The sequence below is a fragment of the Corvus cornix genome, chromosome 1 (assembly GCF_000738735.6).
Source record: "Corvus cornix cornix isolate S_Up_H32 chromosome 1, ASM73873v5, whole genome shotgun sequence".
NCBI classification, from domain to species: domain Eukaryota; kingdom Metazoa; phylum Chordata; class Aves; order Passeriformes; family Corvidae; genus Corvus; species Corvus cornix.
The window spans coordinates 29,788,077-29,815,579 of NC_046332.1; the positions used below are offsets into that span (position 1 = coordinate 29,788,077).

At 48.3% G+C, this 27,503-nt stretch overlaps 2 protein-coding genes across 2 annotated transcripts; one reads left to right on the top strand and one right to left on the bottom strand.

Annotated features, from left to right (window-relative positions):
- Positions 1–9,932: 9,932 nt before the first annotated feature.
- LOC104690262 (homeobox protein NANOG-like) lies at positions 9,933–16,243 on the top strand. The gene is made up of 4 exons (XM_010400951.4): positions 9,933–10,113; positions 13,211–13,485; positions 14,816–14,905; positions 15,272–16,243. The coding sequence occupies exons 1-4, from the start codon at positions 9,933–9,935 to the stop codon at positions 15,632–15,634; spliced, it is 909 nt and encodes a 302-aa protein (XP_010399253.2). The 3' UTR covers positions 15,635–16,243.
- A 5,456-nt stretch (positions 16,244–21,699) lies between these two features.
- LOC104690333 (homeobox protein NANOG-like) lies at positions 21,700–24,698 on the bottom strand. The gene is made up of 4 exons (XM_039562319.1): positions 24,500–24,698; positions 23,808–24,070; positions 22,987–23,076; positions 21,700–22,618 (listed from the first exon to the last, which is right to left on the bottom strand). The coding sequence occupies exons 1-4, from the start codon at positions 24,696–24,698 to the stop codon at positions 22,196–22,198; spliced, it is 975 nt and encodes a 324-aa protein (XP_039418253.1). The 3' UTR covers positions 21,700–22,195.
- Between the last annotated feature and the right edge of the window lie 2,805 nt (positions 24,699–27,503).

Here is a 27,503-nt window from a genome sequence, read left to right on the forward strand (position 1 = left end):
AGTTTCAGTTTTTTTCCTTGACTGGAACTTAACTTTTTTATTAACTAAACTGAGCTGAGAGAGCATTCTTTGTCCTGCTGAAGGCAGGGTCAGGACACATTAGTGACACTTTAAAAATAGAGACCGTGGAAATGTAAAGCTGCTGGGAAGTTGTGATGCACGCAGGATGCGCAGATCCTGGGTGCCTTTGCCTGTGCAGTGCCCTGACATGAAGGACACTGCAGAGGCATAACACAGACTGTGGCTCCTCATCTCCTTATCATGCCTGACATGAAAGGGAAAGAAGGTGAAAGAGGGACACAAGGGAAAGGGGTTGCCATCTCCCTGGTACCAGTGCAAAGGACTGCAGGACTGGAAGTGCTGGGCAGCTGCAGTGCCAGCTGACTGGAAGATCTGGGAGCCAAAGCAATTGTACTGCCCCTGCTCCCAATCCCTCTGAACTGGGTGCTTCCAGGAAGGTTTTGGAGCACAGCCATGCTGAGCACACATGTGTTGTGTGAGCTGTGGGTGTGAGCACTCTGGTTGCACACACACTGCTTGGCTCTTGCCAGTAGTGTAATGAAAAGTTACAGTGTCCACACACCCAGCCTCGTCCAGGGAGGCCTTCTGACAGCCTTGATCACAGCTTGCAGACCTGCAAATTCCTTTCTTCTGCAGGGAAAATAAAGGCAAAAGCTGAATTACTCTAATCATATAGCCATGCACACAAGCCCAGCTTTGCAAGAGTCAAGGTTTCCACCCAGATCCCCTGAATGACCCAGTCCCCACACAAAACTCTCAGTGGTCTCTGTGGTAAAGGGGACACAAAATTCCTGCTGAGCCTGTGGTTTGCTTCTGATGTACTTGGTGCCTTGCAGGAAGAGTGCAATGCAGCGCCAAGGTCTCTTCCTGCAGCAGCCAGAGACCTGAGACTCTGTGTTTGCACAAGGAAGCCTCTATTACTAGAGCTGAAAAGACTGAATGCTCCTTGCTAACACTGTCTTTGGATGATTTGTCTACATCAGAGGCCCAGCTACCACAAAAAAGGGGCCAAAACAGCACAGAGATGGGTAAACTGAAAGTGTGGATGAAGACGAGCTCACACTACCCAGCCATCTCTGGATCCTCTCTCGTACCTCAACAATTTTCTTGTGCCCCTGAACACACCTGGTCCTTCCTTCTACTACGTTACTTTCCCAAAAGAATACACAATCTTACAAAAAATCTTCCCTGCTTATTTCATGCTGAGATTTTCACAGGCCACCACCCCATGCCCCCCCACCCCATGTTGTCTTCCCAATGAGTTTAACATTACATCCCCACAAGCTGATTACCTTTGGGCCATGAATTTCTTCCCTGCTCCTGAGGTGCCTCATTCCTGCTACAGCACAGTGCCCTGGGGGAAACACAAACTACTGAGTGCAGACTCACCGGAGTGTGCTGGCTCTGTGTTACCCTGTTTCCAGCCATGGAAATGTGCCTGATTATGTGGCAACACACCGGCAGCATGTCTTTCCCAGGTGCCTCATAGTTGCAAAGAGACCATGTATGTGTATATATATATATATATATATATATATATATATATATATATATGTATATATATATATATGTAGATGTAGATGGCTGACGTTCACTCCCATACCCACAATTCTTGCAAAGCTTAGATTCATCTGCAATGTAATTATCAGTAAACATCTTTTAGGGCAGCTGACAACTCAGGGGTAAATCTTGACATGCCAAAGCACAGGGCACTCTGAAATATGAATGCCATGCCACCACCCCACAAAACATGAAATCCCTTCCCTCCCACCCAAACCCCCAAACACCGAACCAGAGCCCAAGCCAGACTACAGCTCAGCAGCAATTCTGTGGCTCCAGGTGTGCACCTGAGTTACAGGCTTCAGAGATAAATTATCTTCCTGTGGAGTCAATGGTCTCGCTTCTCTTTTCCCTGCAGAGCTAATTCAGTTTCATGGGGGAAGCAGACCCATTGACAACATAGTTTATTAGGATCCAGCAATGATGTGACTGATGTCCCAGGAAAGCCTGCTGAAAGATCAGCTGACATAGCCAACACTGATGAGGCAGAGGACCAGATCTGGCTTGGCCCTCCAGCTCATCTCTGTACCGGTGAGATGATTGTGAATAACTGGTGGTGCTGAAGTGACACACAACCTTATTTACTTTCATCGGAGTTCCCAGAATTGTGCCTTCCAGTTCAGCCCTTTCCACCTGTCCTCACCTGCTTTGTAGGAGGTAGGGCAACTTGAGTGGAACTGGCAGTGGGAATGCCTTCAGACAAGACAGATCTCCCCCTGTGTGTAAACAGAGATTAGATCCACAGATTGCTGAGAAGCAGAGAGGCTGAGGCACTGCAATTCTGGTTTGATACTTGCTAGGCAGAGAGAAGCTGGTTTATAACACTCCTGTGCCTGCTGCTCTTCCCTGGGGGTTCTCTTTCCTCCTCATCCCCACATTTTGCAGGGCATACAAAACAGGATGTGGCCTTCTTTGTGTAATCTCACCATAACTGTGGGCAGTATTAGTGCTGCCCTTTAGCTTTATGACAAAGGTTTTCTGTAATGACAAGCTGGTTCTGCTTAACCAAGGAGTGGCCAGTGCTGTACAATTACAGGCCCTTTCCTGAGCCCACATGCAGCCTCAGTCTGCCCATTCAGGAAAATAAGATTATAAGGATTTTTGCCAAGTGCTTGCTGGCAAACGTGCATTTCTTCTGCCTACCTTTTTTTTTTTTTCCCCTCCCATGCTGTGCTTTCTAGACATCTCCCTTTGAATACTTAACCTTTGGGATCCTTTCTCCTCAGGTGCATGACTAGCCCCCATCTTTTCTTCTTTCTCCCTGCCCGAGCAAGATAGGTTCCTTGCATCACTTCTTTGTTCTCTGTGGTATTTGCAACACCCTCCCAGGCTTGTATCACCTGTGAATTCCATTCCTCCTGGTTGTGTTTTCCCTGTCTTTTCAGCACCTAGAATGACGAAGCCTTTTGTGCTGCTGTTGCTGCAATTGAACCTGATACTTGAAAGGAGGAGAAAAGGTTGGAATAAACTGCCCTGATGATTCATCCCTGGGGCTGAAAGATTTGCTCCTTTGGTATCAGTCCCTTGATCAGAGCTCTGCTATGTTATCTCTGTCTGGGGAGACTTAATTCCTGGCACATTTGGGCTAGTGGAATCCCAGATACCAGAGCCGGTGACTGGAAAAGGAGCACACTACATTCTTCTTCCAGTCTTAGATATGTCAAAGAGTCTTCAAGGTTTGATATTCAAGGGCCTATAACCCCCTTAAGGCAGCCTTTGTCTGCATTTAATGCAACTGAGAAACCTCTAACTTTCTTCCCCCCTGCCCAAATCCATCACCTGCTCTCTCTGTAACTTACACCCTTGCACAGGTGTCCCAACAGCTTATTTATGCTTTGTTCTGTGGGCAGCTTTCCCTACCAGCTCACCCTCAACTTGTCTGCCACATCCTCACAAAATATTGAAGACCCCTTCACCATTGCCTTATGAGACTGTGCACTGATCCACTGGTCATGGAGCAAGATGAGTGAAAACTGTGGAAGGAACATGGAAAGTGTATCTTGATCCTAGTCCAATTCAAATGTTGTGGTGAAAACCTAATAATCAAAGTGCTGGCTGAGTGGGATGTACTCACAGGTACTGACAACTGAACTGGCAGAGGAGCCATGGGGACCTGCAGTTTTCTAAATTAGGTTTAAGTGGGAATTCCTTGGAAAATTTGCCTAGGAGCAAGTCTGGGGGATGTCACACAGGGACCACATCTCTGAAGGACCAGGTGAGTTTTCCAGTGGTGGGAGAGTGTTTTCTCTATATGCACACTTAGATTAAAAAGCTGTGCATGGCACAAAATGGTTAAACATGATCTGAGATTCCAAGGCTTCAGACAGCTTGGTGCCATGGCAATAACCACCAATAAAAATCCTCATAGCTTTTATTAAAGAGAAGGGGAAACAGTTCAAGTACTACAAAAAATGTAAGCATTAGAAAAACCCTCCCCTCCTTTCCTTTCGGGGAGAAAATATACCACAGATGACTTTAACAGCAATTAAGATCCATTATTCCAGGGAAGTTAGACATGGTGGATCTGGAGTGGAGCCTTGCTGTAACTTAATATGCAAACTTATTTCTTCCAAGTGAAAATTCATATTGAATAGGGAGGAAACTCCACCTTCCATTTCTGATGCTGGACTCTCACATCTCTTTCAGTTGGTGGCACACACCTGGCACAGACAGACACTTTGGGAAGTGGGAAACACACAGCAGCATCAGAGTGGATGAGAATTTGCTGTATTTGCCATAACTTGTAGCCATACATCCAGAGAAATTGCTTTGGAGAGTAACCACAGATGCCTTTTAAACTTGAAGAGAGAAGGTAGACTGGGCTTCGTGAAGGATGTGTGAGAGCAGAGGAGTCTACTACATTCCAAGAGATGTTGGAACAAGATTAAAAGTGGTTGATATGGTAATATTGTCCAGGCCTTCTCCTCTGCCTACAGGGATCACATCTTTTTTTGGCAAAATGGGAAGTAAAATCCTACAAGTTAGACCCAGGAGACCATGGGAGTGCTGGCAACACTGGCAGATCATTTTTTCCAGTTTCATCTTCCTCTTGGCATCAGCGTCAAACTACAGTTCTCTTTGAAGGCCTGACTGTGTGAAGGACTCCAGGAAGGATGTGTGAGCAGAAAAATCCATCTTATGGTAATGATCAACAGTCCTAAACTGCTTTGTTGGAAACAAAGCCCATTCATTCCTTGGCCTGTATATTTTTTCTCACTACACAGATTTTACAAAAAAGAGGAGAGGAGAGGAGAGGAGAGGAGAGGAGAGGAGAGGAGAGGAGAGGAGAGGAGAGGAGAGGAGAGGAGAGGAGAGGAGAGGAGAGGAGAGGAGAGGAGAGGAGAGGAGAGGAGAGGAGAGGAGAGGAGAGGAGAGGAGAGGAAAGGAGAGGAAAGGAGAGGAAAGGAGAGGAAAGGAGAGGAAAGGAGAGGAAAGGAGAGGAAAGGAGAGGAGAGGAGAGGATTTAAATGTGTATGTATACATATATGTATGGGTCTGGCACAGATTTTAATTTTTACCTTTCACTGATTTTACTGAAAAATTTTGCACAGCAAAATAAGTTGGGCTTTTATTACTCTGAGTAATTTAAGAGAAGGGGCCCTCTGCAGACTGTTCCCTTCCTTCATGAGCTAAAACCGCTTAACGTGTGAAGTTGTGTCCTAAATTACATTTACAGAAGGAAAAAATGAAGGCAGCTAGGAAATACTTATGAATGTTATTTAAGGTTTGCAGACTTCCTAGACCCTCCCCCAGTCTTTTTAGGTAGGTGTTACCGTAGATCCCCTTACATCTTTCTGCCCTGAGGGGTCTTAACTTACTTTTTTTGTGGCTCTGGATGGCTGCTACGAACAGCAAAGTAGCAGTTCTGACCAGCCTTAGGCTGAGAACAGTGGAAAAAGAGAAAAGGAATAGTTTTCCTTCTCTTTCTTTTTATGATCACCCAAATGAAATTTGGCTATATTCCCTCAGTGGGAAGTTATTCTACCCCTTTCAGAATTTTCCAGCCCAGTATGACAAACCTAAAAACCCCAAAAAGTAGCAGCACATTTATGATTTTTTGGAATAAAATCTCCTTTCCCCTGTCTAGTCTCAGTTCAGGAAGGCCACGTGTGTTAGTGGGGGAAAAAAAACCCTTTTCTGGTGCAGACTCATTAACAATATTTATAAAGAGCACAAGATCATTGTGACACCAGGCAAGCACATGGATCTGACTAGATTACAGCACAGTCTCACAGAAAGCAAAGAAAAAATGTAGAAAATCATCAGTCACCAAAAGAAAAGTCTTCTGAGAGAAATATTGCGCTTTAAGAGAAGCAAATTCAACTTCAAGTTACAATTAAAGAATTAACATGTGTAACAAAGTGGTTAAAAGGGCAACAGAGTGGTAATGCTGCAATGTGGAAATGTTTCAACTACTTTGCTTCTTCTCCTTCAAACTGCATTACTTTTCCAATTTTTTGCTCTTAAAATGTCTTTTGATTAAGCCATTACTATCAATAGTGATCACAACAACCCTACAAACGTTTAAACAAAGCAGGACATTTGTTTGGGGCTTCAAAAAAAAAAAAAAAAGGAGAAATATTAGAAAACAATACTATCAAAGCCTTTTTCTTAAAACAACTGTAGTAACACTCTTTGAATAATTTACCAAAACCACATTCAGCAAGTTCAATGAGTGAAAAGCACACTTTTTAAAAAAGCCAACTTGGACAGAATAAAGTATTTGTTTGCCAATATTGGTAGTTGTGGAAAGAGACTGTATGGCCCAAAAGGACTCTGGAGGTTTGCCAGGTTCTCACCTGCAGTGCAGGCATCTCTGGGGAGAGGTGCTCCTCTTGCACTCCCCGAGTGGGCTCTGGGGAGGCCAAGCTTCCAAGGAACTTGGTGTTTTCCTGGTACAGTGGTAGCAAGAAGGGCACCTAAACCGCAGGAGCCTAAACTGCCACAGCTCTGCCAGGCAAACAGAAATGCACAAGCAGTGAGACTGCTCCTGGTGGCATCGGCTGCATTGTCACTGAGGAGGCTGTGGGGCAGAGCTGCACCAAGAAGTGGTGAATCACAAGGGCTCAAACTGTGACTAAATAGCCAAGTCTTTTCAGGTTGCTGTCCGATTTAACTTTCAGTTCTTGTTCTACCTATGTCCATGCCATAGATGCCAAGCCTTGTTTGCATGTTAGCTGCCATGGGACACTGCCAGAACACAGACATCTCAGAATCAGTGTCTTTATTCAGACCTGAGCTCTTTCATTTTACTCCCTCTGAGTCCTTCTTCAGGAGAAACTAATATCCCTGAGCTACTCTGACCTGCTCTGCAGGCTCACCTGGCAATTGACAGGCTACTGTTTCATTGCTGTGACTGCTAGAGAGCTCAGTGCCATCTCTGAGGAAGCAAAGGGCTTAGATGTTAATGAAAGATTCTGGTACTGCCACGCTGTGAAGAATTTACCCTCTTTTTGGTAAAGAAGTGTGCTTACAGCTTCATGGTACAGAAGAGTAGACAAAGGTTGTTTAAGATATCAAAAAGCCCTCTGAGCCACGAGCCTGAGCCTGGGAATGCCTTCATGGAGATCATTGTCAGATAACAGTGAGTATTTGGGCTCAGCCTGGAATAGAACAGTACCAAACCAACCAGGCTTGGTTTGATGCCAAGCCACATCTGTGTCACATGTTTTGTGGGGGACAAAGCTGCTCCCTCAGAGATGCTGCTGCTCTGAAACCACAGGCAGTGAGGCCCTGAGGTTCCCTCAGCTCCTCTGCCCCTTGGTCCCCCTCCTGCCCCCAGGGAGGTGACTCCCTCTGTACTGCCCCACTCACTGGTCCAGCTGGGCAGGTGGCTCTGCTCCCAGGAGTGACACCACCCTGCTCCCAGGCTGCTGCCCGGAGGGACTTTGTAGTGCAAGTGACTACTTTGGTTTATTATGGCCTCTGGGCACTTTGTAGGAAAGATCCCAGACACCTTCAGAAGAAGCTGAAATCATTGAGATCAAGTGTGAAGTGCTCAGGCAGGGAAACTCCCAACAGCTACACAGACCCACTGCCACCCACACCAGCACCCACACTATGTTTTCTGCCAGGTCTTCAGGTTCAACAATCCTAAAACAGATGTTGATACCTCGCAGGTCTTCTACCTTGGTTTCATATTCTTACTGCACCTAAGGCCATGAAAACTTGAACGCCAACATATGGTAACAGGCCAGGCTTGAGTAAGAAGGAGAGCATAACATTCTCCTTGACTGGTGGCAGTGGAGCTGCCCAGTGGGGTCCCAAGCTCTGTACAGCTCATGTAACTTGTGCTTAATCAGCTAGGGCCTGAGGGCAGATGTGAGGGACAGTGATCTCAGCTCTTGTGGCGCTGCAGCTCTGAAATGTAGAATGATTCAGAAGGGAGGCATGAGCCAAAGCCAAATTGTAGAGGCTGTTGCAGCATAATTGACATATTCAGGATGTTTTGGGGTTTCTGTTGAGGCAGATGTGCTCAAAAGCCCTTTTTCGTTTTAAGTTTTTCACATAAAGTGAACATTAAAACCTGCCATTCTTGTGCAGAGATATGTCAGTCCCTGCAGTTTGTAAAGTAAAAAAGTGTTTAATGCAAACGGAAAACACAAAACTCCGTGTCAATTTAAAGAGTGTCTAGCCAGGTCCTTGGCTCCCTCCAGTCTGCACCTCATGGGAAAGTGTCTCTACAGACAGGGAAGCCAGGACTAGTGACCTGCCATGGGGCACAGAACAGCACAAGTCCTGGCAGAAGTGCTGTTCTACATCCTTTTTCACTGATCTAAATTCTACTTCCTATTTCTGTTGCTTTCACCCACCTGTGTGTATCTTCTCCCTGCTGATATTTGAACACTCACAGCAAGCAGGTGTCCCTCTCTGGCCTGCTGGACAGGTACTGGGATGCTAGCCCAGGCTTGGGATGAAAGCAGCAACAAGCATTTGTGAAGTAATGAGGTACAGGGGGGTGAGTGGACTGTCCATTTGAAATCATTTTACACTTCTGTGGATCAACACCTTCAGTGCTGAGCTTCTGACAGGAAGCATGCACATGTCCTGGTGCCAAAACAGGGCTGGTTGTAGCAACAAGTATTTTAATTAACTCTGGGACTTCTGTCTTTCTATTGAGAAACAGACATTAGTGAGAGACTCATAATGTCTTTTGAGACTAAACTAATAAAATTTTCCTAAATACAGGCAGAGCAAAACCTGCTGATGAGAGGGGACCAAAACAAGCCCAATCTGCAGGCCTGTAGCTGAATTCTGTAGCTCACTCACTTACCTTTAGTTATTTAATGAACAGCTCTGCATGTGCCTGTTCCCCTTGGGTAGGCCATATGTCAGGAAACATCAGCTAACCCTGTCTTAAAGGAAACCAACCTGCAGCAACCTGGCAAAGGCCACAGCCAAGGCTACACAAATGAAAGGATGTGCTTTTGAAAGGCCATGGGCAAGCAAATCTGTTAGCTGTGAACCTTACGTACACTCGATTTTTTCCTACCTCTCCAGTGAAAATGTCTCTGCTGGTTGTCTCCCTGGAGACAAGCCAGTTCAGATTTCTGAGCCTGCTCTGAAAAGTGAGATCTCGTGTTGGATGTGATTTGCCCAGTGTTTCTGACTTTGCTCTGGCACAGGTTTGTTGAAGATGGGCCAAACACATTTTCAGCTGGCTCCCTCGAAGGCCTGTATGAAGGAAATTCCTTTACAGTTAAAAAAAAAAAAGGTATGTTCTAGCCCTCAGATCTAATTCTTACTCATTTCCCCCCTGTTCCATCTCTGACATCTGCAGCTAGAGCGTGGGAAGTGCTGCCAGGTCAGTAGGGGGTGTTTGTGGGTAACTCAGGCCAGGGTGTGGGTTTGGCTGGCACGGTATGGAGCAGCTCAGCGCCAGATTTCCCTCCTGTCCTCTCCCCCTTGGTGGAGACTGGCTGGGATGTGTTCTCCCAAAGCTGTCTTGTACAAAATCCCTTGTACAGGGATTTTGAGGCAGGACAAGCTCAGCAGAGCCCAAAGAAGCAAGCAGGAGGAGTCGTCCTGGGGCTCTGGATCAGACCCTGCTCAGGTGTGACTGAGGAACCTGCAGAATGGGAAGAATTCAGAGGGGACATATTTCAGCCCTGATGCTGTGCGCGACTTTCCCTCCCCCCTGCTCTGTCCCCACCCCACCGATCAGCTTCTTTAACATGACAAAGAGCCCGGAGGAGCGGGCCACGGTGAATATTGCGGTCCCAGGCAGGGAATGGCCGGCTATAAAGGCCTGTCTGCGCTTCGGGGCTACCTCAGCTGGGTGGTGAGACCTGCCCCCAGGTGAGGGTGACATCTGCTCTGAGGTGGGGGACCCGCCCCTTCAGCTGCTCCCCATGTGCGCGCACCTGGCGCTGCCCCCGTACCAGGCGCACCCCGGCGGGGCTGGCATGGGGTACCTGGAGTTTTACTGGAACTCGGCGGGGGAGGCCGGACAAGCCCCCACGGCGGCCGGGCCTGCGGGAGCCGCCGGGGTTAGGCAGTCTCCGGAGGCAGGAGGGAGGAGGCACGAAGCAGGTAAGGCCTTTCAGCTAAATCCTGGAGCTGATCCCCAGGATACCTCTGGTCCCAGGTCAGGCTCAAATGACTTGGAGTGAATTTTTCTCTCTCCCTGCCTTGGTTTCCTAGTGTGTGACCTAGGCAAACTGCGGTGTGGTAGGCAAGGAGGAGGGGTGACCTTGGCCAGTCACGCCACTTTTCCGTGCTGCTTTTCTTGGGTGACTGTGGACCGGTTTCCTAAACCTCACCAGAGCCTGCAAGAGTTGAGGCACTGTCAGATCTGTGCTCCAGGCCGAAGGGCAGTGTGACTACTTGGTCTTATGGAAGTTCATGGTTCTTGGGGCAGGAATGTCTGAGCATCCTTTTAGTTAAGTGCTGTCGTGCATGCTGTCGAGAGAAACAGATCCTGGAGATACTTCTTGTGGGCATCCCTTATCCCCTTACAAACTCCTTGCACCTTTTATGGGCTTATTAAATATGAGCCAAGGCCTGCTCTGAATTACTGGGTGCTGGGAGATCTGCTCTGTTAAATCTAGCATTGTTACTCACTGGTTCTTTCATTTTGCCATTTTCCTCTATTTCCCTCTCCTCTCTGTGCTCTTGTTGCTTTGTCTTGTCCTTTTTTACCAAAAAGTCCCAGGCCTCACGGCAGTGACATTTTCTGTTCCTGCCATTCCTCTCCCACTCCAGTGAGTGGCAATAGAAGAGCTGATAAAAGCAGGTTTTCACCCAGCCCCACATTGTGGTCAGCAGGGCAACACTCCAGCAAGGTAAATTGGTGGGAGGAGAACCAGGTTTTGGGGTGCCACTTTCAAGCTGTCAATTGCTGTAGAAAGCTACACGCTCAGGCAGAGTGACTATGGCTACTTGGCACGTGGCTACCTGCCATGTAGCTTGGAGAAAGGCTTGGGTTCTCTGCGTGCTGCCTGCCCGACAAAGGCAGCAGGCAGATGGACTCCTTTATGCCCCTGGTGGGCCTGGTACACAGACTTAAACCCCATCTTCAAACACTCTCCTCTGTACTTCTCTCAGAGAGAGCCCAGTTGTGGAAGTCAAAGGGCTTGTGGGAGTGGGTCTGTCACAGGCTTGCATGTTCTGCCTGTTGCACTGTTTGTGTTTCTTGCTTCCTCTCTCCTTTACTCTCTTCTCATGGGCGAGGGAGAATTTTTGTCCTGAGCTCGAGCTGCGCATGGGGGTTTCATGGGGGTTTGGGATGATAAGTCGAGCAGGAACCTGGGGGAGCTTTAGTTTTACAGGGTCTTGCTGTGGGTTCCCACCTAACAGGAGACTTTCCTGTTTTCCAAGCCCATGTTCCCAGCATACTCATTTTCTGCCTACAAGGTTTTTACTGCACAGACTGCAGGAGCCAAGCATCCTGTGACCCCACACAAAGTTTTAGCTTCCCATGCTGCCAGGTCACGGATGTTCAGCTTCCTCAAGGCTGTGCAATCTAGCCCCATGCACATAACACCACAGGCCCTTGCACCTCTTCTGCTGACAGCCTCTTCCTGCTTGTAGACAGAATCCCTTTGCAGTCCTCATGGCCCTGCTCCCCAGCACTAGAAACCTGCCCCACTACACCCCTAGCTGCTCACCCAGCCCCTGCTCTGGGTTGTGTCCTCTCCTAGGGATAGCAAATGGCCCCGAGTGGCAGGCACCACAGAGACAGGCATGGCTCTGTAAGGAGAGTAACAAGGGGAACACTACCACAGATGTGGACACCTTTCTGAGGTCCAACAGCACCCCAAGGCTTTTGAGTGATTGCTTAGTAGGCTCTCAGCTTAGGATAGAAGAGGGAAAGGTTTTGTAGGGTGTGTGGGAAGCCCATTCCTCCAGAGGACATTAGTAACTTTGCACTGGATATATGTTCTGGAGGTTGAGGAGGGTGTCTCAGTGCCACAGCTCTCAGGGTGGCTGGTAAGGAGGTTGGGAGACATTTGGGCTCAGTAGTCAGAAGGTAGGTACTGAAATGGCACTGCCCCATTCACTACACTTCCAATAGGAGGAGAGGGGATGGATTATGCAGCACAGTTTGCCAAGGAGTAGCTGGAGGAGGGAGGGATGGGCAGATTCATCACTGTAGTTAGGGGAAAGAGGAGTGACTGGTATCACAGCCCTTCAGTCAGGGTTGGCCTGAGAAGATCTCAGGCTCTCTCAAACCCCGGTAATCTGGCATCTGACACATTTTCTTATTCCTTCAGGCTGAATGACTTTGCATCTTGGCAGCTTTTGGCTTCACTAGTAGCCCAGATTGTTCAGGAAGCTTTTCCTTTAGGTCTTGATCTCAACTTTGCCATCAACAGAGACCCCTTAAGACATGTACCGAGACAAATGGGAAGGGGCTTGAATGCCTTCCTCTGCACTCTTGAATTCTGTCCCGTATGTCCCTGGTACAGAACTACTGGCTCCTTTCACCTGTTTCACACATCCACATTTCCTCTCCCTCTCCTTCTCCATGTGAAATTTCTCTCCTTCATTCTTCTCTCACCAAAAGCCCCTCTTAGACAAATAGGTCCCCCCACCTACATGTGTTTCCAGTAGTGGCACAGTCTGTGGTGGGAGACAAAGGCAAACAGGACTGAGCCAATATCCAATGCCTGATGCTCTCCACCAGCTGCCCTCACTGTGAGCACTGGCTGCTCTGCCCCACCATGCACCCTGGTTAGAGTTTGTTTTGTCTCTATTGAGTGCCTTGGTATTGCTGGGCAGGCAGTTTTGGGGAGCCCAGCCACCAACCCAGAGCTGTGCTTGCAGTCATGACGAGGCCTTTTTACACCACACTCAGACTGAAATATTGATGAGGCCTTCTGGAGGAGGATAGTTCACTGTGAACCAATGTGCACCACTCTTGCACCACTCCCTGCCCTGACTTTTCTTCCTGGCAAAGGGGAGCCATGAGCATCCCAGACGGGACTGACCTGGGAAGCTGCTCACTGTCAGTGCGCTTGTCTGTGCTCACAGATCCATGAAGAGAGGAGGGTCACACAAACCTTTGCTTCAGGAAAGCTCCTGTCTTGTAGGCAAAGAGCTCTACAGCAGGCAGGGTGCATGCTCATACCCTTACAGCTAAACATTTTGTCTCTCATACCTTTTCTCATTGTCTTTTTATTTATAGAAGTATCCCCACCTTCATCCAGTTCTGGGAATTTCAGCCAATTCACACCAGATTCAGCCACCAGTCCACATTCATCATCCTCGTCCCCACAACCTACAGCTAAGTCTCAGAAGGGCAGAGAAAATGGCATGGAGGGGCTGAGGAAGACCAAGAGCCGTACAGCTTTCTCCAAGGAGCAGCTGCAAACCCTGCACCAGCGCTTCCAGAGCCAGAAGTACCTCAGTCCCCAGCAGATCCGGGAGCTGGCTGTTGCCCTGGGGCTCACCTACAAGCAGGTGAACACAGAGACTTTGACCCACAGTATATTGATCTCACAGTGGCTGAGTGGTCACATAAGGAAGTGACAGGATGGGAAGATGAGCCCCCAGCAGGGACTGAGGCAAAGGTGCCAGCTAACAGTCGCTCCCCTGCTTATTCATGCCCAGAGATCAGAAGTACTTTTGCGGATAGAGGGGTCAGTGGCACCTCATTTGGGCCTCCCAAGTCAGGGGTCAGTTAAGGGTTCTGTTGCCAACACCTGTAGTAGAATTGCAAACCCAGTGATGAATATGTTGTTCGCCACAAACAGTCTCTACCCTGGGCTTGACAGCACTTCACAGATTTTTCCATGCACTGTGAACTTCACAGAAACCCTGGCATGCATCAGTTCTCTGAATCGTGGGGCTGTGACATGCTGAAAGCTCTTGCTAGTGTCTCCCAGGACTTATCTTGTCCAATATCTAATAATGTTCCACACTCAGCACTGCCTGGCTGCTTGACACCTGCTCCCCACTCCATGTGGGTGCTGCTAGGTTCACACATCACTGCCCTTTGGGGTCTCTGCTGATCTCCAGGTAGGTTGCATGTAGTGAAATGATGCTGCCTCAAATTATGCCTTCATAAAGCAGGGGAGGCTGGGCAGTGGGGCACAAGGTCTCACAGTTACAAGTCCAAAATCTGCCTGGAATATGGATCTCAGAGCTGGGCATGATGGCCTGAATGCCCTGGGACTAAAAATGTTATACGTGCATTGTAAGTGCACACGTACAGCGCACACTGAACTGGTTCTGTCAGGAACAAGACAGGTGGGACAGTCTGCTCTTTCCCTCAATCCACATCCCTGCAAAGGCTGCTTTCACAGCCCAGACACAGCCCGGGGGGAAATGGCCCTGGAATTCGCCCCAGCAAAGGAGCTTTGAATTTGGGAACTGCTGGGTACAAGGAGCAAGTCTGTCCCTTCTCTCTTCACAAGTATGCAGAAACAGTGTCTTAGAAGTTTGCCTGTAGTGCAGGGGGCTTGTAGAGGTGTCAGTGGATCTGATTTAGACCAGTCATTCACCTCCATGATTGGAACGAGTCGATTTTTCACAACTATCACCGTCTCTTGACACAGATCCACCCCCTCCCCCATCACACAGTTGCACTAGCCACCTGCTGAGGCTGCTAGACAGACCTCTCCCCGTGGCAACAACCCCCAGGAGTTCTTAAAGGCTTTTATCTGCTGCTACCCATGTATCTCTGCCATCTGGTCACTCTCCCTCTGGTTCTTCCGGCTTGTGAATTTGGTAACATTTGTTCTTCCTTCGCCTTTGCTGACATTTTCTCTGCTCTCCCTTCCCCACCCAGGTGAAGACTTGGTTCCAGAACCGGAGGATGAAGCTGAAGAGGTGCCAGAAGCACAGCCTGTGGAGTGAACGGGCTCAGTGCCTCACGCAAGTAAGAACATAGCACATGGCTCATCATGGCTCTTCTGTCTAGGCAGTTCAGTCCTGTATTTCCTCCTTGGGGGCAATTTAAGCATAAAAGTGTCAGTGTACCCGGCCTCCTGGTTTGCTCAGTGGGCTGGGTATGCCACAGAAATGTTTCCAGGGAAAAGCTCTTTCCCTCCTATGTATATATAAATATATATGATTGTGCATCCACCCCTGAGCTATGGGAATGGACATAGTTCTTGCCCTTCATGCCACTGCTGCTGGTGAGGAGACAATATGAAATGTGAAGGGCCAGAGCCCTGGTACGTGTCAGGTCTGTGGACACCGGTGGAGAAGCTATGTGTTCTGACCCGCTGCCTTTTCCTTTCAGAGTGGCTTCCAGACCAGTACCTACCTGGATGTGCACCCCAAATTCCACCAGGGCTACCCCATCACTGCAGCTGGCAACATCCAAACCATGCCTGCCCCCCGTCAGCACTATGGAGCAGGGCAGAATGCTTACACAATTGTGACCGGCGAGGATGGAGGAGTCTTTGGCAAAGGCGGGGGGACCTGCAGTGTCCAGCAGACAGTGGGCTTCATTGCCCAGCACAAAGTAGACTTTTACCACAGCTGTCCTGGCAGTGTGGAATATCCAGCCTCAAAGACAGGTGATGGCTGTAATTTTCACCACTCAGCCACAATGGGGGCTCCTTTCCCAACCACTGCCAGCCATCATCTTTATCACTCCTAAGCACTGTGGATGTGGGGTACTTGGGCAAATCTTGTTCTCGTTTCTCCCTTTGTTATTTGTGTGCAGTCCACCTCAGGGACACCTTGTAGCTAGAACCTGTTTTGGCATCCAAATCTGTGCCTGCAGACACACAGCCGTGCAGATACCCGTTTGCCCCGGTACGCACACACAGCCCTTCCTTTCTGTGCCCGTACACGTGCACACACACACGCCTTCCTTGACTGGCACAGGCAAACAAGCTCCCTTATAGCAAAACCCAAGATCTGGCTACCCAGCTTGTGCCCTCAATCTTCTTAATGATGGATCTTGTAACTTGTCTTAGAGGAAGCACAGATTCCTTTGGGGATCTCATTTCTATGTATCACTGTACAGTTTATGTGTACATAACACATGAAGCCAGGGGCTGTACGGAGAGGTGCTGGTCATGTACCTTTAACTGAAGTTGGAGAAATTATTGCCATGTGCCAGTTATCCATCTGAAGTGTAGGCCATCAGTTCTGTATGTCAGCCATGAGGTGAAGTGATGACGTGTTTAATGGAGATGTGACAAGCAGCTTGCAGAAAGGCTGGTAAGATGATCTTTTAAGCCCTTTCTTCTAGTCTGTATCTTGCTGTGCCTCTCCTTGAGAAAACCTAACAGTGCATTCAATTTGGCAAATAAAAAAAAAAGTATTTTTTAAGATGCAGTATGTATTTTTCTGTATCTCTTTTTTCCCACTGCAATAGAGCATTGCAATATAAAAGCCAGATGGAACATAAATAGCTACAGCAACCACATGCCATTGTTATTTGATGCTGAAACCATAAACAGAGATTTTTCTCTTATAAGTGGATCAGCTTCATAACTCTTGGCAATGCCAGGTATCTCAAGTCAAAGAAACAGGTGAGTAACTATCACCCACCTTAAGAATTTTCCTGATCCAGCAATATTGAATATGGGGACTTTCATGGAGGTACTATAATTTCTAAACTTAAAACTATGTAACTATCTAAGCACCTAAAACCAGGTATGTGTAACAAAGTAATAACAGGCCTCCAGTTCCCAGAGTCACAGGTTTTCTATCACTCTTTTTCTGTCACTCTTGGATGATGACAATGAATTTCTCTTAATGCAATGAATTAGCTTCCATGGTTAAAAAAAATGAGCATAAAATGAAGGCAGTGATTTCTGTGGCTGGAGTAATAAGAGGCATGGTCTTCTATTGGCAAAGCCGATTTCTGTCTCTCTGCCTCACAGCTGTTTGTTCCCACTCCCTCATGCAGACACTCTGACCCTACTGTAAACTGCATGGTGTGCTGACTTTGGTTGTTTTAGTTAATCTTCTTCACACTATCTAGGATGGGGCTGTGTTTTGGTTTTGTGCTGAGAAGGGGATTGATAATACAGAGATGTTTTCATTATTGCTGAGCAGGGCTTGCACAGTGTCAAGGCCTTTTCCGCTTCTTATTATCTCCCTGACAGCGAGAAGGCTGGGGGTGCACAAGGAGTTAGGAGGAGACACAGCTGGGACAGCTGACCCCGACTGACCAAATGGATATTTCATCCCATATAATATTGGGCTCAGTGTAGAAAGCTGGGGGAAGGAAGAGGGGGACATCCAGAGTGATGGCGTTTTTCTTTCCAGGTAACCATTACATGAGATGGGGCCCTGTTGTCGTGGAGGTGGCCTGCCCATGGGAAGGGGTGAATTAATTCCTTGTTTTGCTTGTTTTGTGTGTGAGGCTTTTGCTTTACCTATTAAACAGTTTTTATTTCAACCCACGAGTTTTCTCACTTTTACTCTAATGATTCTCTCGCCCATCCCAGTGGTGGGGAGTGATCAAGTGAGTGACTGCATGGTGTTTATTTGCTGCCTGGCATTGAACCTCAAGACATGGCCAGTATGATTTGGGGCAAGATAAGGCCTTTTGGATGGTGAGTCATATAATCTTGGCACAGCCCCCACCCCTTCCCCCTACAACCAGCAAGTGGCTTACATTGGGAAAGACTGTTACTGGAACAATTGGAGGCGTGGGAACAATTAAGCCAATTGAAAAGGGGCTGGTTAACATCGGAGGGTGGACTACAAAAGCAGCACTTATCAGGACTCTCACACCATTATGAGGATATTTTTCAGTTCTTCTCGAGCCAATAATGGTGTTTACTTACCTGAATATCATCTGAAGCTTTTCCATGCCAACCCATCAAAAGGCTGCTGTAGGTGAAAAAAGTTGAGCTTGCGACTGGTTCTCACTAATAATTCTCTGGAAAAGGCATCACGTGTCATGCCCTGCTCCTTCAGAGATGATTTAGGACAAGGCAGGATTTTGCTGCAGAGGCTCGGGGACTGGCTTGCAGAAAGCTGCTGTCTGAAAGAGCATCAGTTGTGACCTCCCCGCTATTGACCTTCAGCAAAGTAGTGCTAACAAACACTACCAAATCTTGCAGTTTCCTCAGAGACACAAAATTTTTCAGAGGTCATCATTCAAAGACAGACCTTATTGCCACAGGTGGTTATGGAGATCCAAAAGCCCGCGGCAATTCCAACAGGCAAATAAGCAGCTTCCAGGAAGGGAGGTCATTGATGTCTGCTGTATCAGGAGCTGCATTCCCAATGTCCTGTGTAAAAACAGCAGGAATGAAGCTTCTGTTAGAGGGAGTCCCTCAGCCCCAGCCAGCCAGAGGGACGCTGGGGGTTTGGATTATTTTCTGGTCGTGGGGCTCACTCAAAGCAGAAGTCCCAATGTTGTAATTTGAAAAAGATTCAAGAGTTTGGACACTGCCCAGCTGCTAGAGAGCAGAGGGACCTTGGTCAAATATGAGAATTTAATTCTAGCCTGGTTCTGAAAGAGATTCACAGATATGACCTGAGGGTGCTCCTCAAAATTTTGGATAGCATGAAGATAAAGTGGCCCTCACAAGTAGGAAAAAACTTGGCGTTGAGGTTTCTCGGGGGGTTTTTTGGGTTTTGGTTTTTCGGTTTTTTTTTTGGTTTTTTTTTAAATGTCTAAGTGTCATGCTTTAGAGTCCTTCATGCCTCATGACTATTCAGTATCAGCCAATATGCTGCTGCCCTCTGATGACAGGCCTGGCAAGAGACGTGTGGCAACGCTTGACTGAAAATTTCCGAAACCCTGTTAGCTCAGCCTTGGGGCATGCGCTGTAGTTAGATAACTAAATATGTTTACACATGCCTGTAGGGAAGAGCCTATTAAAGCAAAGATCACGACTTTTATCTGCACTGGAGAGACAACTGGGGCTGTGAGCCCTTGCTCATGGGTCACTCAGAAGAAACACATAGCTTGTAAAAAACATTGCTGCAGGCCACATTGACACTGAGAGCAAGGTCGCTTGCACCACTCTACCTGCTTGGTATTTTGCCTGTGGGACAGCTGGAACCCAGTGAACTACAGAATAAAACCCTGGTCTACGTAATCTGTACTAGATCAAATTTCTTCTGCTTAGGTGGGATTCTCTGCATCACTGGAACTACATCTGCAGCTTTGGTAATGGAGTTGTCATTGACAGCTGGAGTTTTGTCACTGCAGAAATACTGTGAATGTGCAGTCCCACAAGCTGTAATGCATATGAAGAGCTCCAAATCATCTTACAGCTTGATCCTAAAAAGATTTGCTGGCAAGGCAAATCATGTTTGCAGTGTGCAGAAATCACTGTTACACAGCACAATCTCGAGAAGCAGCAGTCCTAACAGAGGTGTAATGTATCCTAGCAGAAAGAGCTTTTGCTGGCATGCACCTACTTCCTCTGAGGAACTGACACAAACTCTTCTGCAAGTATAGGCTGGAGGCACCTGCACCTCCACCATTTTTGGTAGTAGTGCCCAATTACCTGTGCAGTTGTTTCACATGGTGATGTGATTCAGGCATGTGAAGATAACAGAAGAGAGCACCAGCTCTGTGGAAAGGCAGACTCCTGCTTAAGTCCACAATCTCTAGAAACACTTTATGAACTACTAGGAGGCCTTTCCAGCCTACCTTCCAAAACTCCAACAACAGCTGCTCCACATGTTCCCTCCAGCTACATGTACTTGCCAAACCTGCACCAACCCAGGCTGAGCAACCAGGGGAATAACACAGCCACGAGGGAACATTCAATTTCCACAGAGCCCTCCCATAGTACATGGAGTAACACAAACCACAACATGCAGAGCAATCATTCTCAGCCCCAGGGCTGTTTTAGCAACAATATCTGTTCCTGCAGGACATCTGGCTAGCTCCTTAGCCTTGCAGCAGACACATGAAAAAAAACATACCAAGCAACACAGGTACACTGCAGCAGGCATCCTCTGCAATTATTCTACAAATATCTCTATACCTTATTTCTTTAGAACTAAAGATTGCATCTTAAAAGAACCGTAAAAACATAAGCTGCTAATTTTAAAGCTGAAAGACAAGGCATAGTGCCAGGAAAATCCACAAACACCAGAGGTTTATGTCCAAAAAGGAGATAGAGGAGTCCTGTAACTTTATTCAAATAAAGGGAGAGGTCATGGGCATTTCCCATGGGTCTCTCAAATGGTTAGGAGGAAACAGCCTCATTTTCACCTTAATTTCCCGACTGCATTTTCCTCTCTCTTTCACCATTGGCTGAGGGACCTGAGAGGTACAGACTTCCTGAATCGCTTAATACAAACCCCCTTTCTAATGTACAACCCCCCTCTATTCTTTTCTGTGTCTGCTCTTTTTCTCTAAATCCATGGATTAGCACAGAGTGAGTAACAGTCTGTGTTAATTTAGTGGAATTCCTATGGAATTTATGGTTCCTCCCATTGCTTCTTTCACCTCTCAGTATCTGGGTTTATCTACCAGTAGGACCACAGATTGTTTGTAAAGACACCTCCCTCTTATTCCTTCCAATAGGATGTATGACTTTTACAGGTGTATGGTTCAGCTTTATTTTTTCAAGGCAAGTGTTGAAATTAATACTATTGGCCACAGAATTACCCAGAATTCATACACACTGATATTGGGATATGAATCTCCCACCCAGATGAGAAAGGATCTCTGTTCTATAATGCAGAAAACCACATGAACCTGACATTCCCCCTCTTCCGGACCAGATTTACCTTTTTGTGCTGTTTTGAGGTTGGCAGCCCACGCGTATGAGTGACTAATTCTTTTGTCCGCCTCTACACAGGCTCATGCCTCCGCTCTTCTCTCCTTCCTGTACCTATTGTACCTTGCCTCAGGAGCAGAGGATTGCAGCATTGCAAAAGGAAAGAGGGGATATGCTTTTGCATCCACACAGGCAGGTTCTGTTCAGCAAAGGACCTGTAGCAGTTTGAGCCCGAGCAGTCAGCTGCCAGTTTAGCTAATTGTGCTCGGTGGGAGTATGCGCTGAATTGCCCCTTTCAGACAGATGAAGGGCTTCAGTGGTGTAGTGTAAGTTCAAAGAACCTGGGATTAAACACAAACACAACTTCTGCTAGTTTAGAGGATGAGTCAATAGCAGCTTGGTTCTGGTTTCGTTTCCATGCTAGAGGCAGGAGATTCTGTTACTTACTCGCAGACTTCTGTTGCCATTTGAGATCAGCACAAGAACCTCAAGAAAACCGCAGATTTAATTAAGAAGGATTCCAGGCCTCCAGTTGTGACCTTCTGGAGCAGCAGCAGGAGGCCACACCATCTCTAGCACACTTTCTTTTGCTCCATCCCCCTTCTTCAATAATTTTTTTGAAGCATTGCTGTTCAAGGGCTAATATAAGCATGTTACAGGGCTGCACATCCCTTCAAGCAAGCAGCTTGTTCAGTTGCCTAGCCCTGGAGCCTCCCCCTGCCCTCCTTGCACTTGGCAACACACCTGCATACTAAAAACAGGCTGATAAGACTTCTGTGACTTGCTCCTTTTGAACAATTGCCTGATCCCACCCGTGGGAGAAAACACAGTAGGGTTAGTTATTTCCTCCCTTTCCTCAGTACTGCAGGTCTAGGTCTGTGTAGAATAACCACTCTCACAGCAGGCTGTTTCAATGCAAGCTGGTGACATCATTACAACATTAAAATAAAGTAATTTATTTCAATTCAAACAACTTTGTAAGAATATATAACATTAAGAACACTGAACATTAAGCAGAAATAGTAATAACAGACAGGATGCACATAACATAAAACATGCCTGGTAACACTGCAAAAAAACCACACTTTATGAAAAATTATTCTGCAACAACAAATATTCACCTCCTTTGCAGTGGAAGCTCTGCTGCAAGACGCACAGGGCAAGGATCAGAGATCACCTTCTAGAGAGGCAGCAAAGAAGGTGAGACCTTAACAACAAACAGACTGTAACAACCTCTGCTGCTCACAGCTGTGACATTGCACACTGGCCTCAATAAATGAGGTTCAATCTCATCAATACCCAAAGCATCTCTGCCAAGGGTTAGCTACGAACAGACAGGCACACTTAAACAGAAAACTAGCCCCAGGCAACAGGGTGCTGAGCCCCTCCTATAGTTAAAACAGGAGTAGTGGAGGAGGGACAAGAAAAACGAATAGAATCTGTATCCCGAGTCAAGAGCCTGGAAATCCCATGGGTGAACACAAAAGATGGGAGAAAAAAACCACTCAGACCTGAGACTCATACCAACTCTGGGTCCCCATGGGATGCCAAGGTACCTGGCATTGATTCTGTATAGGAGAGCTCGAAAATGGTGTGACAGTGTCAGAGGTGTTCTGGAAGTTGAAGGCATCTTCTACCTCCACACTGACATAATCTATATTGTCAAAGCAGCTGTGATAGAAGTTCATTTGCTGGCTTAATAAACCCATGGTTTGCTGGGTATTGCAGCCTGTCCCACCTTTTCCAAAGGGCCCCTCATCCTCCACAGACACGAGTGAGTACAGGTTCTGCCCATTCCCATAAGTCTGTCCGCTGCTGTAAGCCTGGTGCACGTTGGGCACAGCCTGAAGGTTTCTGCTGGTGCCGACAGGGAAGACCTGGTGGAACGTGGGGGCTATATCCAGGTAAGCAGCCTGATGAACCCCATTCTAGGAGACAGAGAAAGTCGGTCAGTAGTGCAGAACCACAACAACGGCCCATTTTTTTGGATAGGTCCTCCTTTCTCCCCCAGCTCCTCCTCCAGGCTGAACAATAGCGCCTTTTTCATGCCCATTGTCCTCCCAATAGACCAGTAAGAGCAGAGATGACCGGCTCTTCTCTTGGTAATCTCCAGCTCAACGTGTCTAGGAACGCCACGCTGGGGGGGAAACCAGTTTAAAAGACATGCCACTGTAAGCTCTGTTAGGAGAAATACAACTGGCTTGGTAATATTGAGTCCTGTGCATTGTTTGAATTAGCAGGTTGGACATGCAGACTGGAGGAGCCGTGACTGGTGGTGGTGAGGAAGTTTACTCACCTGTGGTAGATACATCCCTTTTTCCACCCACTGGCTCTCCTTTTGGCAACGCTTAAATTTCATCCGTTGATTCTGAAACCATGTTTTCACCTAAAAGTGATGCGGAAAGGACATAAGAAATTAGAAATTGACTTTCAGAGCTTACTACACGTCCTCCTTTCTGCTACAATCCAGTTTCTGCTTGACTACTAGTACAGTAAATAATTTCAGCAGCTAACAACATGCAGCAGATACAGGTAGCTGTGAAATCACAGAGCTGAGACATGAAAACTAATATTCCTACTCTTCCAATCACTACGGGATCTTCTTTCCCGACTTCAAAAACCCTACCTAGAACACTGGCCAAGGCAACTGCAGCAGTCAGCTTGAGCAGCACCATCTCACTGCTGTGCCAAGATCAGGGCTCAGGACCCCAGGAGTGAGTCGTTCTTTTAGTCAGACACAAGCAGCTGGTGCAGCAAGGACACTCTCTCTAGGGAGAGACCAAGGTACCACTCCGACTAGGAAAGGCCACTTGCATTGCAGCGCAAGTATCTTTCTACACTCAGAGACAACACATGTCCATACAGAATAGTTACTGGACTCTGCATAGCCCTGCTTTGCTGCTCTCTGCAGGCCCTTTGAAACACCTGCACGGAGTGGGTGGAGAGTGCTGGAACCAAACATAAGAAGACTGAGTCACATTTTCACACCCTCTGCTGTCTCACACAAGCAGCAGCACGGACAAGATAATGAAAAGAAACTTATCTCTAGGGTCTAAGAAAACAGAAAATCACAAAAAGAGACCCCAACTTAGCTGCCGCTCAGAGCAAGATGTTCACCTGTTTGTAGGTGAGCTCAAGGGCAGCAGCCAGCTCCCGGATCTGCTGGGGGCTAAGGTACTTCTGGCTCTGGAAGCGCTGGTGTAGGGCTTTCAGCTGGTCCTGGGAGAAGGCTGTGCGGCTCTTGCCAGCCTTCACCACACCCTTGCCTTGCGCCTTGACCTTCTGCAAAGAGGAGTGGGGAGACGGGCTGCCTGCTGCGGTGGGGCTAGTGGCAGAGTCAGGGGTGTAGTACTGGGTGAGTGTCCCAGAGCTGGAGGAAGCTGGGGAGAGAAGAGAGAACCGAGGTGAGCAAAATAAGGCAGGGAAGACTCAAAAACTTCTAAACTCCAGCTTCTCCGGAGAATTTAAGATTGCTGGTGCCCTGGGGACTCGCAGGGGCTCCGTAGCCGTGGGCAGCGCAGCGAGATGGGCACAGGCCGCCTCGCGGCTGCGGGACCGAGACGCCTCGCTGGTCGCCCCTTTGGCGCGTCCCGTCTGGGCAGAGTGGCCCCGCTGGCGCCGCCGCAGCCGCGCCCGGCTCCCGCCGCCCTTCCCCGCGGGGCCGCGACCACCGCAGCTTCGCCGGGACCGGGGCCGGGGCCGCCCGCAGCACCGGCATCGCCTCCCGGCCCCGGGGCAGGAGGCACACGGGCCACACGGGCGCTCCCAGCCCAGGGTAGCCCGATTGCTCGGCCGGGCCGGCCGCGTACCTGAGGGACTGGGCGTCTTGGCCGCGGGCAAGGGGGGGGCGTCCGGCGCCGGAGCCTCCTCGGCGGGCACGCTGTCCATGCTGCCTGCGGAGAACCAGTAGTAGTCTCCATACCTGGCCGCGCCGGGGTAGGGCACGTAGGACGGCGGCGTGGCCAGGTGGGCGCTCATGGCCGGGCCGGGCCCTCCAGCCCCGAGCATGAGGCGATGTGGCGGTCGAGGCTGCAGGCAACCCACGAGCAGGCACCCCATTGAGGGGAGGATGCTTTAAGTCCTCCCCAAGGCCCTCCTGGCCTTGGCTGGAAGGTATTGTCATGGCCATTATCATGTTAAAAGTTGGTTGATTGGGGGGAGGGACTTCGAGGGTGTTCAGGGACTGGGGGAGGGCTGGGACTACGGGCCACTCTTACCAACTTGGCTCCCAGGTGCCACGGTGGGGATCAGTACATCCCTCCCTGCTGGGGCGTGGGAGGGAGATGCTTGCTGGCCCCTCGGGGCAGCAGGCATGAGCAGAGTCGCCTGGTGAGTTGGACAGACCTTGGCAGACATCCCCCACCCCCACATTTCACACTCTTCCTTCTCCCAGGTCCCCACCCAAACAGAAAGAATGGACCCGGAGCCCGCCGCGGGGCATGCGGAGACTTTGTGCGTCTGCATTGCAGATCGCAACCATCATTGCAAACAGATAAGCCCTCCACGTCCCCGCACGTGAATCCGGACGGGGGCAGGGGGGGATGGCTCTACAGAGCGGTGTCTGTACGGCGGGGAGGACGGCTTAAAGAAAGCTAGGCTGCTTCTCCCAGCGGCTCGCCCAAGGCTGAGTCAGGTAGTCCTGTTCTACGTATTTTCCAAGCTTCTTTGCCCCGCCAGTTAAGACTTTTTAAAAAGTGATCTCTTAAAACAAAAATTTAAAAAAAAAGTTTTTGCTACACAGCAGGGAGAGATGGAAGTCACTGGGTCAGATCCAAAAGGAGACAAGAGCACTGCAGCTGTAAAAGAGCTTTACAGATCCTTAAGGATTTGAAGTTAGGGCCTACAGCCTTCTTGGGGAGAATGAACTGTTTCCCTTGCCACCCTTCCCCCCCCCCCCCCCCCCCCCTGCAGCTATTACTGCTTACTTTAAGGAAATTAAAAACTTATCGGGAGGATCACACAGCCCGGGAGTTACAAAACCTGGAAAACCACTTGGAAGAAGTACAAATGAGGGTATGTGACGTATCAAGCAAATTCCCCACCTCCACCAGCGCAGGGAAACAGTCAGGGGAGTCGCTACTAACCTGTTATACTGCTAAACGCCTTTAGGACCTGACAGGGAAAGGCCGCCCTTGATTTCAATTTATCTCCGCCTCCCATCTTGAGTCATAATAAGAAATGAGCCCCAGCTGGTGCCCTGAGCCAGCAAGGAAGGGTCCTTACCGGGCCTACTTTTGATCACCTTCTAATTAATGAAGATTTAGTTTCTCAGAATCCGGACAAGATCCAGTCGGGGAGACTACTAGGAATGTGGGAGGAAGTGATTATAATCGGGCGAAAGGGATGAAATGCCGAGCTAGAGCCAGTGCCTGCTTCTGGCCCCAAAGCAAGCAGAGCCAGCCGGGCTGTGGGTTTTGGGCAGGTCGCTTGCTCGGTGCTCGCAGCGCAGATGCACGAACGGAAAGGGATTGTCCCTGGGAGGCGAAGCCATCCTGCTGCCCTTTGTGGGGCAGAGAGCCGCCGGTCCCCATGTTCCCTGCTGGCAGGGCTACCCCGGGACACGCGTGATCCCTGCGGGGGCTCTCCGAGTTCCCCAAAACCAGCCCTTTGGGAAGACGGAGAAAAACGCAGGGTCTCGACAAGCCGCAGCCCTGGTGTTCGGCCGTCCCAGAGGCTGCGGGAACCCCCGAGTCGTCCGAGGACACACGGCTGGTGAGGATCAGCCGCGGCAGAGGGATTAGAGTTGTACAGACGGAGTAATACCACCTCTGCCAGCAAATCCTCCCTCGGAGAGCTCTGTGTGTGTTTGGAAAGGCAGCAGGACTGCTCGTAGTTTGCGATTTTCATACATAGATCAGTTTTTGCCTATGTATCAGCTTCCGTCTCAGAGTCAGACCTGCTTTCTAGTGAGCATGGAGCTGATTTAACGTCCTTTTTTTTTTTTTCTTTAAGTCTTTGTTCATATTTTTGTTTTCTCATCCCATTTGTCCTCCATTCCTTTTGTTTTATGCTTTAACCACAAAAACTCTTTTCCACACATTCCCTTCCAGTGAGGATAATTTGCTCCCTCTCCCCAACCATACCTCTAATCAGGTCACCAAACATATCTTTTTTAATGTCATTGTGAGAGAAATAAGACTTATGTAAGTGTATAAAACCATACCATCTAAAGTCAGAATTTATTAAGGAAAAGAAATCCAGTTATTTTCCCCCAAATAAATGACACATATAGAAACATACTGGGAAGGTAAATCCAGAAGTCATACAGACACAGGGAATGCTATGGGAAACATGATGTGGACATTTGGGAAGCTCACAGGGTGATCAGGTTTGGAACATCTGACTGTGGCACCCTCAGCCTTCAGACTGGATATGCTGCCCATGAATCTCTAGAGCTGATGTGCTTTTAAAAAATACCTGTTGGGAATGACTCACAGAGCAGATGAAAGTATCCACTCATGTTTCTTTTGGAACTGTTTTGAGCTGAAACAGCAACACAGGTCAGATCTAGTCTAATCCTGTTTTTCTCGACAGGGCCAAATAGCAGGAATAGTTTGGTTTTTGACCCTGGGTTGTGTCCTCCTCTCCCTTCATTCTGTAGCTACCCCCTTCTTTTTCAGTTCTTAGCTCATTATTTGCCTAATACTGTGGAGCATTAGTCAGGTAAGTAAGTTGGCTTGTTCTTGACACCCATACCCTCACCCATGAAATTGTTTGCAAAGACATTAGCACACATCTTTCCTATCAAGTATATGGGACTGAATGCAGCCACTCACTGGGCTGCAGCATGCTCTAAAAAACCCTTTCTGTAGT